The sequence below is a fragment of the Oncorhynchus masou genome, unplaced genomic scaffold, assembly GCF_036934945.1.
Source record: "Oncorhynchus masou masou isolate Uvic2021 unplaced genomic scaffold, UVic_Omas_1.1 unplaced_scaffold_584, whole genome shotgun sequence".
NCBI classification, from domain to species: Eukaryota; Metazoa; Chordata; class Actinopteri; order Salmoniformes; family Salmonidae; genus Oncorhynchus; species Oncorhynchus masou.
In genome coordinates this window covers 93,852-107,735 of record NW_027012260.1, presented here as the reverse complement: position 1 = coordinate 107,735, position 13,884 = coordinate 93,852, and the positions used below count along the sequence as shown (strand labels likewise).

At 45.5% G+C, this 13,884-nt stretch overlaps 1 protein-coding gene across 1 annotated transcript in view; it reads right to left on the bottom strand.

Moving 5' to 3' along the window:
- Window positions 1-13,062, bottom strand: part of LOC135536255 (neuronal acetylcholine receptor subunit alpha-7-like) — a 74,666-nt gene extending 61,604 nt beyond the window's left edge. Inside the window, exon 1 of the mRNA XM_064962620.1 lies at window positions 12,916-13,062. Coding sequence (XP_064818692.1) covers window positions 12,916-12,985 — 70 coding nt within the window. The 5' untranslated portion in view covers window positions 12,986-13,062. The remainder of the gene's footprint in view (window positions 1-12,915) is intronic.
- Between the last annotated feature and the right edge of the window lie 822 nt (window positions 13,063-13,884).

Genomic DNA, 13,884 nt, shown 5'->3' with positions numbered 1-13,884 from the left:
ACAGCGGTCTAAGGCACTGCATCACAGCGGTCTAAGGCACTGCATCACAGCGGTCTAAGGCACTGCATCACAGCGGTCTAAGGCACTGCATCACAGCGGTCTAAGGCACTGCATCACAGCGGTCTAAGGCACTGCATCACAGCGGTCTAAGGCACTGCATCACAGCGGTCTAAGGCACTGCATCACAGCGGTCTAAGGCACTGCATCACAGCGGTCTAAGGCACTGCATCACAGCGGTCTAAGGCACTGCATCACAGCGGTCTAAGGCACTGCATCACAGCGGACTAAGGCACTGCATCACAGCGGTCTAAGGCACTGCATCACAGCGGTCTAAGGCACTGCATCACAGCGGTCTAAGGCACTGCATCCCAGCGGACTAAGGCACTGCATCACAGCGGTCTAAGGCACTGCATCACAGCGGTCTAAGGCACTGCATCACAGCGGTCTAAGGCACTGCATCACAGCGGTCTAAGGCACTGCATCACAGCGGTCTAAGGCACTGCATCACAGCGGACTAAGGCACTGCATCACAGCGGACTAAGGCACTGCATCACAGCGGTCTAAGGCACTGCATCACAGCGGTCTAAGGCACTGCATCACAGCGGTCTAAGGCACTGCATCACAGCGGTCTAAGGCACTGCATCACCGCGGTCTAAGGCACTGCATCACCGCGGTCTAAGGCACTGCATCACAGCGGTCTAAGGCACTGCATCACAGCGGTCTAAGGCACTGCATCACAGTGGTCTAAGGCACTGCATCACAGCGGTCTAAGTGGTTCCATACCGGGCTGTGTTGCAGCTCTAGCTGCGTTACTACATATCCTGGTTCCATACCGGGCTGTGTTGCAGCTCTAGCTGCGTTACTACATATCCTGGTTCCATACCGGGCTGTGTCGCAGCTCTAGCTGCTTTACTACATATCCTGGTTCCATACCGGGCTGTGTCACAGCTCTAGCTGTGTTACTACATATCCTGGTTCCATACCGGGCTGTGTCACAGCTCTAGCTGTGTTATTACATATCCTGGTTCCATACAGGGCTGTGTCGCAGCTCTAGCTGCTTTACTACATATCCTGGTTCCATACCGGGCTGTGTCACAGCTCTAGCTGCGTTACTACATATCCTGGTTCCATACCGGGCTGTGTTGCAGCTCTAGCTGTGTTACTACATATCCTGGTTCCATACCGGGCTATGTTGCAGCTGGCTGCGACCTGGAAACCCCTGAGGCGACACACAGGGTAGGGTTTGGGATGTCCTTGTCCCATAGTGCTCTAGCGACTCCTGTGGTGGGCCGGGCGCATGCGGGCTGACCCGGTCGCCAGTTGGACAGTGTTTCCTCCGACACATTGGTGCGGCTGGCTTCGGGGTTAAGCCAAGTGTCAACAAGCAGGAGGACGCATGGTTCTCGACCTTTCGCTTCTCCCAAGTCCGTACGGGAGTTGCAGCGATGGGACAAGACTGTAACTACCAATTGGATATGACAAAAAAGGGTTTACATAATTTTTTATAATAGTAAATAATATATACAGTGTATATAAATATAAAGTACAGATACACCCCCCCAAAGAACTTAAGTAGTACTTTCAAGTATGTTTACACCACAGCCTAGGCCCCATGTCTCAGATCACAGTGTATTATGGGATGTACCTTAGCCCAATCTATCCCATTATACTTGTCAATATTGTAGCGAAGTCAGTCCAGACCAGGGCTTGAACCTGTGACCTTGAGATTGTCAACCCAGGACCTTACTGTAGCTGTAACGCCAAGTGATCTGAACCTCTTGGCTCGGCCGCTAGGTGTTGGGCCAAGGTCGCTAGGTGTTGGGCCAAGGTCGCTAGGTGTTGGGCCAAGGTCGCTAGGTGTTGGGCCAAGGTCGCTAGGTGTTGGGCCAAGGTCGCTAGGTGTTGGGCCAAGGTCGCTAGGTGTTGGGCCAAGGTCGCTAGGTGTTGGGCCAAGGTCGCTACTATATTCAGGGAACAAGTATTGAAAAGTACATTAGATGAATACAGGATTAGTTTGAACACACACATTTGCTGTCATAATGATATGAATAACCATGACCTTGTCTGGATTAAAGCAACATCCTAGCCTGTTCTAGTGAACCAGATTGAATAAGAGAGTAACAGGAAATCCTGTGTCTTTGTTAGTATTAAATCACCTAATATGATTTCTGTGAAAGTCAGAGGGCGTCCCAAATTGCACCTAGTCAAAAGTAGTGCACTATTAAAGGAATAGGGTGCCATTTCAGATGGGCCCTGGTTAAAAGTAGTGCACTATTAAAGGAATAGGGTGCCATTTCAGATGGGCCCTGGTTAAAAGTAGTGCACTATTAAAGGAATAGGGTGCCATTTCAGATGGGCCCTGGTTAAAAGTAGTGCACTATTAAAGGAATAGGGTGCCATTTCAGATGGGCCCTGGTTAAAAGTAGTGCACTATTAATGGAATAGGGTGCCTTTTCAGATGGGCCCTGGTTAAAAGTAGTGCACTATTAATGGAATAGGGTGCCTTTTCAGATGCAGCCTTTGGACGTTTGTTGTGTACTTCAGAGATGAAAATCCCTGGCTCATAACCAGGTCATAAAGGCAAGAAATAGGGCAGGATTATACACTGGTGGGCCCTGTCCCAAATGGCACCCTATTGGCCCATAGGGCTCTGTTCAAAAACATTGCAGTATGTAGCGAATAGGATGCTATTTGGGCCGCAGTATTTCTGTAACGTAATATAACCAGGGACATAGTTTAGGATTCCTCCATCTCTTCTCCTCCCCTTTCCCCTCATCTCTTTTCCTCCCCCCATCTCTTCTCCTCTTCCTCCCTCATTCTCTCCATCTCTTCTCCTCTTCCTCCCTCATTCTCTCCATCTCTTCTCCTCTTCCTCCCTCATTCTCTCCATCTCTTCTCCTCTTCCTCCCTCATTCTCTCCATCTCTTCTCCTCTTCCTCCCTCATTCTCTTCCTCCCTCATTCTCTCCATCTCTTCTCCTCTTCCTCCCTCATTCTCTTCCTCCCTCATTCTCTCCATCTCTTCTCCTCTCCCTCCCTCATTCTCTCCATCTCTTTCTCCCTAGTTCCTTCCATCTCTTCTCCTCCTCTAACTCATTGTGACATCATGTCACAATGTTTATTAAATAAACCAATCCACCATCAGAGACCAACCAACGTAGCCAAAGGAATACAAAGTACTCACCTACAACAAATGGCTCCCATCTCCCAGTTTCACTGCATTAGATTCCCTTCATAACCCCACTTCAATGGCTCCCATCTCCCAGTTTCACTGCATTAGTTTCCCTTCATAACTCCACTTCAATGGCTCCCATCTCCCAGTTTCACTGCATTAGTTTCCCTTCATAACTCCACTTCAATGGCTCCCATCTCCCAGTTTCACTGCATTAGTTTCCCTTCATAACTCCACTTCAATGGCTCCCATCTCCCAGTTTCACTGCATTAGATTCCCTTCATAACTCCACTTCAATGGCTCCCATCTCCCAGTTTCACTGCATTAGATTCCCTTCATAACTCCACTTCAATGGCTCCCATCTCCCAGTTTCACTGCATTAGATTCCCTTCATAACTCCACTTCAATGGCTCCCATCTCGAAAGTTTCACTGCATTAGTTTCCCTTCATAACTCCACTTCAATGGCTCCCATCTCCCAGTTTCACTGCATTAGTTTCCCTTCATAACTCCACTTCAATGGCTCCCATCTCCCAGTTTCACTGCATTAGTTTCCCTTCATAACTCCACTTCAATGGCTCCCATCTCCCAGTTTCACTGCATTAGTTTCCCTTCATAACTCCACTTCAATGGCTCCCATCTCCCAGTTTCACTGCATTAGTTTCCCTTCATAACTCCACTTCAATGGCTCCCATCTCCCAGTTTCACTGCATTAGTTTCCCTTCATAACTCCACTTCAATGGCTCCCGTCTCCCAGTTTCACTGCATTAGTTTCCCTTCATAACTCCACTTCAATGGCTCCCATCTCCCAGTTTCACTGCATTAGTTTCCCTTCATAACTCCACTTCAATGGCTCCCATCTCCCAGTTTCACTGCATTAGGTTCCCTTCATAACTCCACTTCAATGGCTCCCATCTCCCAGTTTCACTGCATTAGTTTCCCTTCATAACTCCACTTCAATGGCTCCCATCTCCCAGTTTCACTGCATTAGTTTCCCTTCATAACCCCACTTCAATGGCTCCCATCTCCCAGTTTCACTGCATTAGGTTCCCTTCATAACTCCACTGGCCATGCGAGAGAAGCGTCTTCGATCAATACCATTCAGTTGTGTTGTACTAAAATAAAATATTTTATTTCATGGGGCAACGAGGCTATTATTACGATGAAGCAGACAGTTTAAGTGCCTTTGAGTGCACTGCTGCCTTCCAATACAATACAATCTAAACAGGCAACTGTTACAGCGTCAACGATCTGTGGTATGCTATTCCCTAGATGTTTCCTTTCTGTCAGATGATGATAGTTGTTGATGGTAGTGACATCAGACGGAGAATACATTCTTTACCCAACCGCATTCTAAATGCAATCCCCATGGTTACGTCTAGACGGGCCAACCGCTGAGCTAAATGACAATCTACAAGATGCATGTTCCGTTCATTCACCAGGCCTCATGTTTCAGCCTTGGCACAGTGTAAAATGTACATACACGACCGCAATGAATTCCATTATCCAGAATCACGCTCATTTGTCTCCAGAATGTCAACATAAAAGAATGCCACTCGCATCTAGGGGAATCATGCCTTGACATTCTCCGTCTAACAAACAGGGGTTGCTATGATGTGGTGGGCCGACTACCTTTAAAAAAGCACTCTGTCATACAAGAGTTGTTCAACTATAGACCAGCGATGTAAATGCCAGCCTGGCTATTACCGATATAAAGGTGCCTTTTGAGACACAGTCATAGACAGCAGTCATAGACAGCAGTCATAGACAGCAGCCATAGACAGCAGTCATAGACAGCAGTCATAGACAGCAGCCATAGACAGCAGTCATAGACAGGGGGCTGTTGGGATGCATCCTCCTCTTACAGGGCCAGGAGTGTTTCCACACCACATGACCTGATAAATAGCATGTAACTGGGGCCCAGAGGTTCTACCAGGCCAGGGCACATGGACTAGTCCCAGTTCCATTTGTGCCAACTCTTGTATACAGTGCATTCAGAAAGTATTCAGACCCCTTGACTTTTTCCACTTTTTGTTATATTACAGTCTTCTTCTAAAACTGATCAAATATTTGTTTTAATTCCGCAATCTACATAATGACAAAGATTTAAAGAAAAGGTTTTTCACATTTTTAGCAAATGTATAAAAAAATTGAAAAAATAAATTACTTATTTACATAAGTATTCAGACCCTTTGCTATGATACTCGAAATTGAGCTCAGGTGTGTCCTGTTGCCATTGATCATCCTTGAGTTTCTACAGCTTGATTGGAGAACACAGTGGCCTCCATTATTCTTAAATGGAAGAAGTTTGGAACCACCAAGACTCTTCCTAGAGCTGACCGCCCGGCCAAACTGAGCAATCGGTTGAGAAGGGCCTTGGTCAGGGAGGGGATTAGGAACCCGATGGTCACTCAGTAACTCTTTTGCCTGAATGCCAAGTGTCAGGGCTGCAGGAAACCTGGCACCATCCCTACGGTGAAGCATGGTGGTGGCAGCATCATGCTGTGGGGATGTTTTTCAGCGGCAGGGACTGGGAGACTAATCGGGATTGAGGCAAAGATGAATCGAGCAAAGTACAGAGAGATCCTTGATGAAAACCTGCTCCAGAGCGCTGAGGACTGGTTCACCTTCCAACAGGACAACGACCGTAAGCAAACAGCCAAGACAACGCAGGAGTGGCTTCGGGTCAAGTCTCTGTATTTCCTTGAGAGCCCAGCCAGAGCCCAGACTTGAACCCAATCTAACATGTCTGGAGAGATCTGACCTGAAAATAGCTGTGCAGCGACGCTCCCCATCCAACCTGACAGAGCTTGAGAGATCTGAAAAGAAGAATGGGAGAAACTCCCCAAAGACATGAATGCCAAGCTTGTAACATCATGCCCAAGAAGACTAGAGGCTGGAATTACTGTTAAAGGTTCTTCAACAAAGTGTTGAGTAAAAGTTCTGAATACTTATGTAAACATGACATTTCAGTTTTCTACTTTTAATAAATTAGCAAAAATGTCTAAAAAACAGTTTTAGCTTTGTCCCTAAGGGGTATCGTGTGTAGATTGATGAGGAAAAAAACAATTGAATCCATTTTAGAATAAGGCTGTAACGCAACAAAATGTGGAAAAGGTCAAGGGGTCTGAATACTTTCTGAATGCACTGTATGTCATTGTCACACCAAACAAATTGAGTGTTCGGAACCAACAAGACTTTTCCTAGAGCAGACCGCCCGGCCAAACTGAGCAATCGGTTGATCAGGGAGGGGAGTTAACAATATGCTAAGGAGTTAACAATATACTCTAGTAGAAGCAGATATGGGAGTCAGGATACATATAGGAATTGTATGGGGTTCATTGCTGTGTCAACCTCTTATAATAACACACTGTATGGCTCAGCTAAAACACCATAACATGAGCCATACATGTTTAACATCACGGTTTAACTGTCACTTTACATGTCATATCCAAGACACACACTGACACTGGACTACACACACACACTGACACACACACACCACAGAACATCTGTCTAAAGCCCTGAGGCCAGCCACGAAGCTGAAACATTTCCACCTAAATGAAATCCATGACAGATCTCTCAGAGGTCAGAGGTTACGGGTTAAGCCCAAACAGCTTTTCATCACTGACGGGGGGGATAAACAACCACCAGAGATTCCAGGATACCAGTTTGGTCTCTCCTCCACCCTAGAAAGCATCGCGAGACCTCTTTACAGTGTGTTGTTTTTACACAACAACAAAAAGCAAGGGACATCATTGTGACTAAAAGACTAACTCGACATGTTTCAAATCCTCACGAGTAGAGGCTCCGAGAAGACAACCACATAAACCTGCTATTAACTTCTATAGTTTTCTTTTCATTGACTAATCAAACTGAGAACAGAACAACACCATTAAAACTATTCTGAGGATGATGAGAGTTTTAATTTTTTATTTTGCTTTTATTTTACTAGGCAAGTCAGTTAAGAACAAATTCTTATTTTCAATGATGATAGGAACAGTGGGTTAACTGCCTGTTCAGGTGCAGAGTGACAGATTTGTATCTTGTCAGCTTGGGGATTTGAACTTGCAACCTTTTGATTGCTAGTCCAAGGCTCTAACCACTAGGCTACCCTGCCGCCCCAGGGTAGCCTAGAAGAGTCTCCTGTCCATCATAAAAATGGTTCCAGAAGATCTTGTTGTAAAAAACGAATTTCAGAATCAGATATCACCAGGGAGAGCCAAACCAAGTAATGTGTTCCAAATGGCAGCCTATTCCCTATATAGTGCACTACTTTTGACCAGAACCCTATAGGACCTATGGGCCCTTGTCAAAAGCAGTGCACTATAAAGGAAATAGGGTTCCATTTGGTATGCAGACAAGCTCAGAACGGGAACCAATAACAAGGGAGTCACAAACATTAAGAAGATCTGCTGTATCGAGCTGCTGTATCGTTCAACCTAAAACGTTTCATTGACAATATAAAACTAATTTAACAATCCAAACCTTCTGCCTGATTCCATCTAAAAATACATGGCGTCAATATTGATAATTTACTGAAGATTGAGGCTGACAACATTCCTTTAATTGATATTACACAGTCTTCACAACAGGAAGCAGGAAATACACATTTTGAAATGTACTTCCAAATTACAAAATCATTCGACAAACTTTTGATTTCCGACCCCATAAAAATGTGTAATTGAGGGCCAGTCAGTGGTCAGTCAGTCATAACCTTGAGAGAGATTGGAGGTGATTTTAAAAACGTTCATATCCGTCTCACAGTAGACATAAAGATGATTGGATACCTTAATGGTGATACCTGTGTATGATGGATGGAGTTTGGTTCAAAAGGCTAAGGTGAGGTACATACTGAACCAGCAAGACACAATCCCTCAAATCCTCAACTGTTACATTCCACTGACTATCACAGGTTCATGGAGGGAATCCTCAACTCTCAGAGTCCACTGGCTATCACAGGTTCATGGAGGGAATCCTCAACTCTCAGAGTCCACTGGCTATCACAGGTTCATGGAGGGAATCCTCAACTCTCAGAGTCCACTGGCTATCACAGGTTCATAGAGGGAATCCTCAACTCTCAGAGTCCACTGGCTATCACAGGTTCATAGAGGGAATCCTCAACTCTCAGAGTCCACTGGCTATCACAGGTTCATGGAGGGAATCCTCAACTCTCAGAGTCCACTGGCTATCACAGGTTCATGGAGGGAATCCTCAACTCTCAGAGTCCACTGGCTATCACAGGTTCATGAGGGAATCCTCAACTCTCAGAGTCCACTGGCTATCACAGGTTCATAGAGGGAATCCTCGACTCTCAGAGTCCACTGGCTATCACAGGTTCATAGAGGGAATCCTCAACTCTCAGAGTCCACTGGCTATCACAGGTTCATAGAGGGAATCCTCGACTCTCAGAGTCCACTGGCTATCACAGGTTCATAGAGGGAATCCTCAACTCTCAGAGTCCACTGGCTATCACAGGTTCATAGAGGGAATCCTCAACTCTCAGAGTCCACTGGCTATCACAGGTTCATAGAGGGAATCCTCAACTCTCAGAGTCCACTGGCTATCACAGGTTCATGGAGGGAATCCTCAACTCTCAGAGTCCACTGGCTATCACAGGTTCATGGAGGGAATCCTCGACTCTCAGAGTCCACTGGCTATCACAGGTTCATGGAGGGAATCCTCAACTCTACAGCCATATTGATGATTGACAATAGACCGCTGTTGCCAGACGTGGTGGTGTCTTCGGCTGTGTGTGTCAGTGTGTGTAGGCAAAGGGCTGGTCAGTAAACATTTCACAGTAAAGCCTACACTTGATGTGTTCCACACGTGTGATCAAATATGGACATGTAGGTCAGGGTGAAAGGGACCAGGCAATCAGGACAGATAATAAACAGAGTAACAGCAGAGAGGGTGAAAGTGTGTGAAGGCAGTGTGTGTGTTTGTGGAGGAGTCAATATGTAGTGTGTGTGTGTGTGTGTGTGTGTGTGAGTCAATAGAGTCTAGTGAGTGTGTGGGTAGAGTCTAGTGAGTGTGTGGGTAGAGTCTAGTGAGTGTGTGGGTAGAGTCTAGTGAGTGTGTGGGTAGAGTCTAGTGAGTGTGAGTGGGTAGAGTCTAGTGAGTGTGCGGGTAGAGTCTAGTGAGTGTGTGGGTAGAGTCTAGTGAGTGTGCGTGGGTAGAGTCTAGTGAGTGTGCGTGGGTAGAGTATAGTGAGTGTGCGTGGGTAGAGTCTAGTGAGTGTGTGTGGGTAGAGTCTAGTGAGTGTGCGGGTAGAGTATAGTGAGTGTGCGGGTAGAGTATAGTGAGTGTGCGGGTAGAGTATAGTGAGTGTGCGGGTAGAGTGTAGTGAGTGTGCGGGTAGAGTCTAGTGAGTGTGCGGGTAGAGTCTAGTGAGTGTGCGGGTAGAGTCTAGTGAGTGTGCGGGTAGAGTCTAGTGAGTGTGCGGGTAGAGTCTAGTGAGTGTGCGGGTAGAGTCTAGTGAGTGTGCGGGTAGAGTCTAGTGAGTGTGCGGGTAGAGTCTAGTGAGTGTGCGGGTAGAGTCTAGTGAGTGTGCGGGTAGAGTCTAGTGAGTGTGCGGGTAGAGTCTAGTGAGTGTGCGGGTAGAGTCTAGTGAGTGTGCGGGTAGAGTCTAGTGAGTGTGCGGGTAGAGTCTAGTGAGTGTGCGGGTAGAGTATAGTGAGTGTGTGGGTAGAGTATAGTGAGTGTGTGGGTAGAGTATAGTGAGTGTGTGGGTAGAGTATAGTGAGTGTGTGGGTAGAGTCTAGTGAGTGTGTGGGTAGAGTCTAGTGAGTGTGTGGGTAGAGTATAGTGAGTGTGTGGGTAGAGTATAGTGAGTGTGTGGGTAGAGTCTAGTGAGTGTGTGGGTAGAGTCTAGTGAGTGTGTGGGTAGAGTCTAGTGAGTGTGTGGGTAGAGTCTAGTGAGTGTGTGGGTAGAGTCTAGTGAGTGTGTGGGTAGAGTCTAGTGAGTGTGTGGTCTAGTGAGTGTGTGGAGTCTCTAGTGAGTGTGTGGGTAGAGTCTAGTGAGTGTGTGGGTAGAGTCTAGTGAGTGTGTGGGTAGAGTCTAGTGAGTGTGTGGGTAGAGTCTAGTGAGTGTGTGGGTAGAGTCTAGTGAGTGTGTGGGTAGAGTCTAGTGAGTGTGTGGGTAGAGTCTAGTGAGTGTGTGGGTAGAGTATAGTGAGTGTGTGGGTAGAGTCTAGTGAGTGTGTGGGTAGAGTCTAGTGAGTGTGTGGGTAGAGTCTAGTGAGTGTGTGGGTAGAGTCTAGTGAGTGTGTGGGTAGAGTATAGTGAGTGTGTGGGTAGAGTATAGTGAGTGTGTGGGTAGAGTATAGTGAGTGTGTGGGTAGAGTCTAGTGCTTCTACACCTGCATTGCTTGCTGTTTGGGGTTTTAGGCTGGGTTTCTGTACAGCACTTTGAGATATCAGCTGATGTACGAAGGGCTATATAAATAAATTTGATTTGATTTGATAGTGAGTGTGTGGGTAGAGTATAGTGAGTGTGTGGGTAGAGTATAGTGAGTGTGTGGGTAGAGTCTAGTGAGTGTGTGGGTAGAGTCTAGTGAGTGTGTGGGTAGAGTCTAGTGAGTGTGTGGGTAGAGTCTAGTGAGTGTGTGGGTAGAGTCTAGTGAGTGTGTGGGTAGAGTATAGTGAGTGTGTGGGTAGAGTATAGTGAGTGTGTGGGTAGAGTATAGTGAGTGTGCGGGTAGAGTATAGTGAGTGTGCATATAGTCAGTGTAAGTAGAGTCAGTGCAAAAAAAAACAGTCAATGCAAATAGTCCTGGTGGTCATTTGATTAACTGTTCATCAGTATTATGTTTTGGGGGTAGAACATTTTCAGGTGGCTAATATGTCCCAAATGGTACCATATTCCCTATATAGTGCACTACCTTAAACCAGAACCCTATTCCCTATATAGTGCACTACTTTAGAACAGAGCCTAATTCCCTATATAGTGCATTACCTTAGACCAGAGCCCTATTCCCTATATAGTTAACTTCTTTAGACCAGAGCCCTATTCCCTATATAGTTAACTTCTTTAGACCCTATTCCCTATGAGTTCCTACTTTAGACCAGAACCCTATTCCCTATATAGTTCCAGAACCCTATTCCCTTTAGACCAGAACCCTATTCCCTATATAGTTCACTACTTTAGACCAGAACCCTATTCCCTATATAGTGCATTACCTTAGACCAGAACCCTATTCCCTATATAGTGCATTACCTTAGACCAGAACCCTATTCCCTATATAGTGCATTACCTTAGACCAGAACCCTATTCCCTATATAGTGCATTACCTTAGACCAGAACCCTATTCCTATATAGCCCTATTTCCCTATATAGTGCATTACCTTAGACCTTCCTATATAGTGCATTACCTTAGACCAGAGCCCTATTCCCTATATAGTGCATTACCTTAGACCAGAGCCCTATTCCCTATATAGTGCATTACCTTAGACCAGAACCCTATTCCCTATATAGTGCATTACCTTAGACCAGAACCCTATTCCCTATATAGTGCATTACCTTAGACCAGAACCCTATTCCCTATATAGTGCATTACCTTAGACCAGAACCCTATTCCCTATATAGTGCATTACCTTAGACCAGAGCCCTATTCCCTATATAGTTAACTTCTTTAGACCAGAACCCTATTCCCTATATAGTTCACTACTTTAGACCAGAACCCTATTCCCTATATAGTTCACTACTTTAGACCAGAACCCTATTCCCTATATAGTTCACTACTTTAGACCAGAGCCCTATTCCCTATATAGTTCACTACTTTAGACCAGAGCCCTATTCCCTATATAGTTCACTACTTTAGACCAGAGCCCTATTCCCTATGTAGTGCACTACTTTAGACCAGAGCCCTATTCCCTATATAGTGCACTACTTTAGACCAGAGCCCTATTCCCTATGTAGTGCACTACTTTAGACCAGAGCCCTATTCCCTATATAGTGCACTACTTTAGACCAGAGGGATTAGGGCGCATTTTGGGACTGACCCAGCCTAGGTAGGGAAGGGAATGTAAAATAAATCAAAATAAATCAATGAACCCAAATGGATGAATTAAAAGGCCTACATGAAAAACGAAACGTAGCCCGATGGTCTAAACATAATGTTGAATGCTTCATCGCCCTCTCTCCATCCCGGACCTATTGGCGTGGATTCCTCAGTCCAGTATTCCCAGATGATCGTGCTCTGGCTGAGATAAAGAATATTGCTCCCTCTCGGGATATTGGTTTCAGCCTGCCTGTGCCTCCCCGCCCCAGCTCCTTCAGACATACACAACAGATGTTACCGGAGTATTAAGGAGGTCATGGTGCCGGAGACACACACACGCGCGCGCGCACACACACACACGGAAGGATTTGACAGCTCTAAATCGACAGGTCGTGATAGAGATAGCCTTCATTATCATAACATCTGTGAAGCTCACTTCTACACGTTTCGCAATTCGGGATACATCTCTGGTTCATGTCAATACCATTGTTTTTCCACTTTTCTTTTAACTACGTTCCATTATTTTCTTTCCCTTAAAAGTATTACCATACAATTAAATAATCTACAAGTATCCTATTCATTTGGTTTATGTATTTATTTCATAGTGCGAAAATGGCATTACCAGTTATTGATGTAAACATCACGATACCGACGGGTGTTTAATTTTAATCTCTCGAAACACTTCTATGCACTGACATTTCTTTCTGCGTAAAATATGCTAAATATATACATGCGCCTACTTACCTTTAAAGCAGAACGCCGTCCACAGGTAAACAGCGGTACATACATATCCAAAACACTTCCGATGACGCATCGTACTTGTGGAATTAGAATCCGTCGTCTGCGTGCAGAGATCAAACTTCGGCTCGAGGAGGACGCTGCGACTCTTCTTACAGACGCTGGATGTACCTTTGACGCGCGCTCTCTCTCTCTCTCTCTCTCTCTCGTTGTTAGAGAGCGCAATGAAAGTGGAAATCCATTTAGCGTTTGTAAACTGTCACAACTTCACTAAACTCAAACGCAGAAGCACAAATTATTCTCTCTCTGTCGTTGCCTTTTCTCATTCATTCCCTTTCACTCTCTATTTATTAGTAAGGAACTCCGGACGCGGGGATAAACGTTTGGTCCACAGCTCAGTCAATTCACCTAGTTTCCGATCACGGTGGACAGGAAAGCCTACAAGCACCGTTCTCCAGCTGATACTGGATGACACAACCAGCTGTGCCAGTGCATGCCAGTGTGCCCTCTTGGTAAATCGGTCGCGTTCCGCTGCTCAAACGTTGCACGCGTCAACCAGTGTCACGTGATCAACCGTGTCATCAACTGACAGATTGAGAAGCAGCAGCTACGGTACTCTTCCTGGGGTCCACATAAAAACACTAAACATGACAAGTAACAAAAACACTAATACACTGACAAGGACAGTCACACACATATAAAATACAACGATATACAAACAATACAACAACCCAAAAGTTCCCATGTCATTGTATTTAGGCTCTACTTTGGGTGAAAAAAATACCAAACTTTGAAGAATTTTTGCAAATCCAATCAGTTTTCCACGTTGATTCAACATCACATTTATTTTTTTAGGTGAAATCAAATCAAATGTTATTTTATTGGTCAAGTACACATATTTAGCACATATTTAGATGTAATTGCAGGTGTAGTGAAATGCCTGTGTTCCCAGCTCCAACAGTGCAATAGTATCTA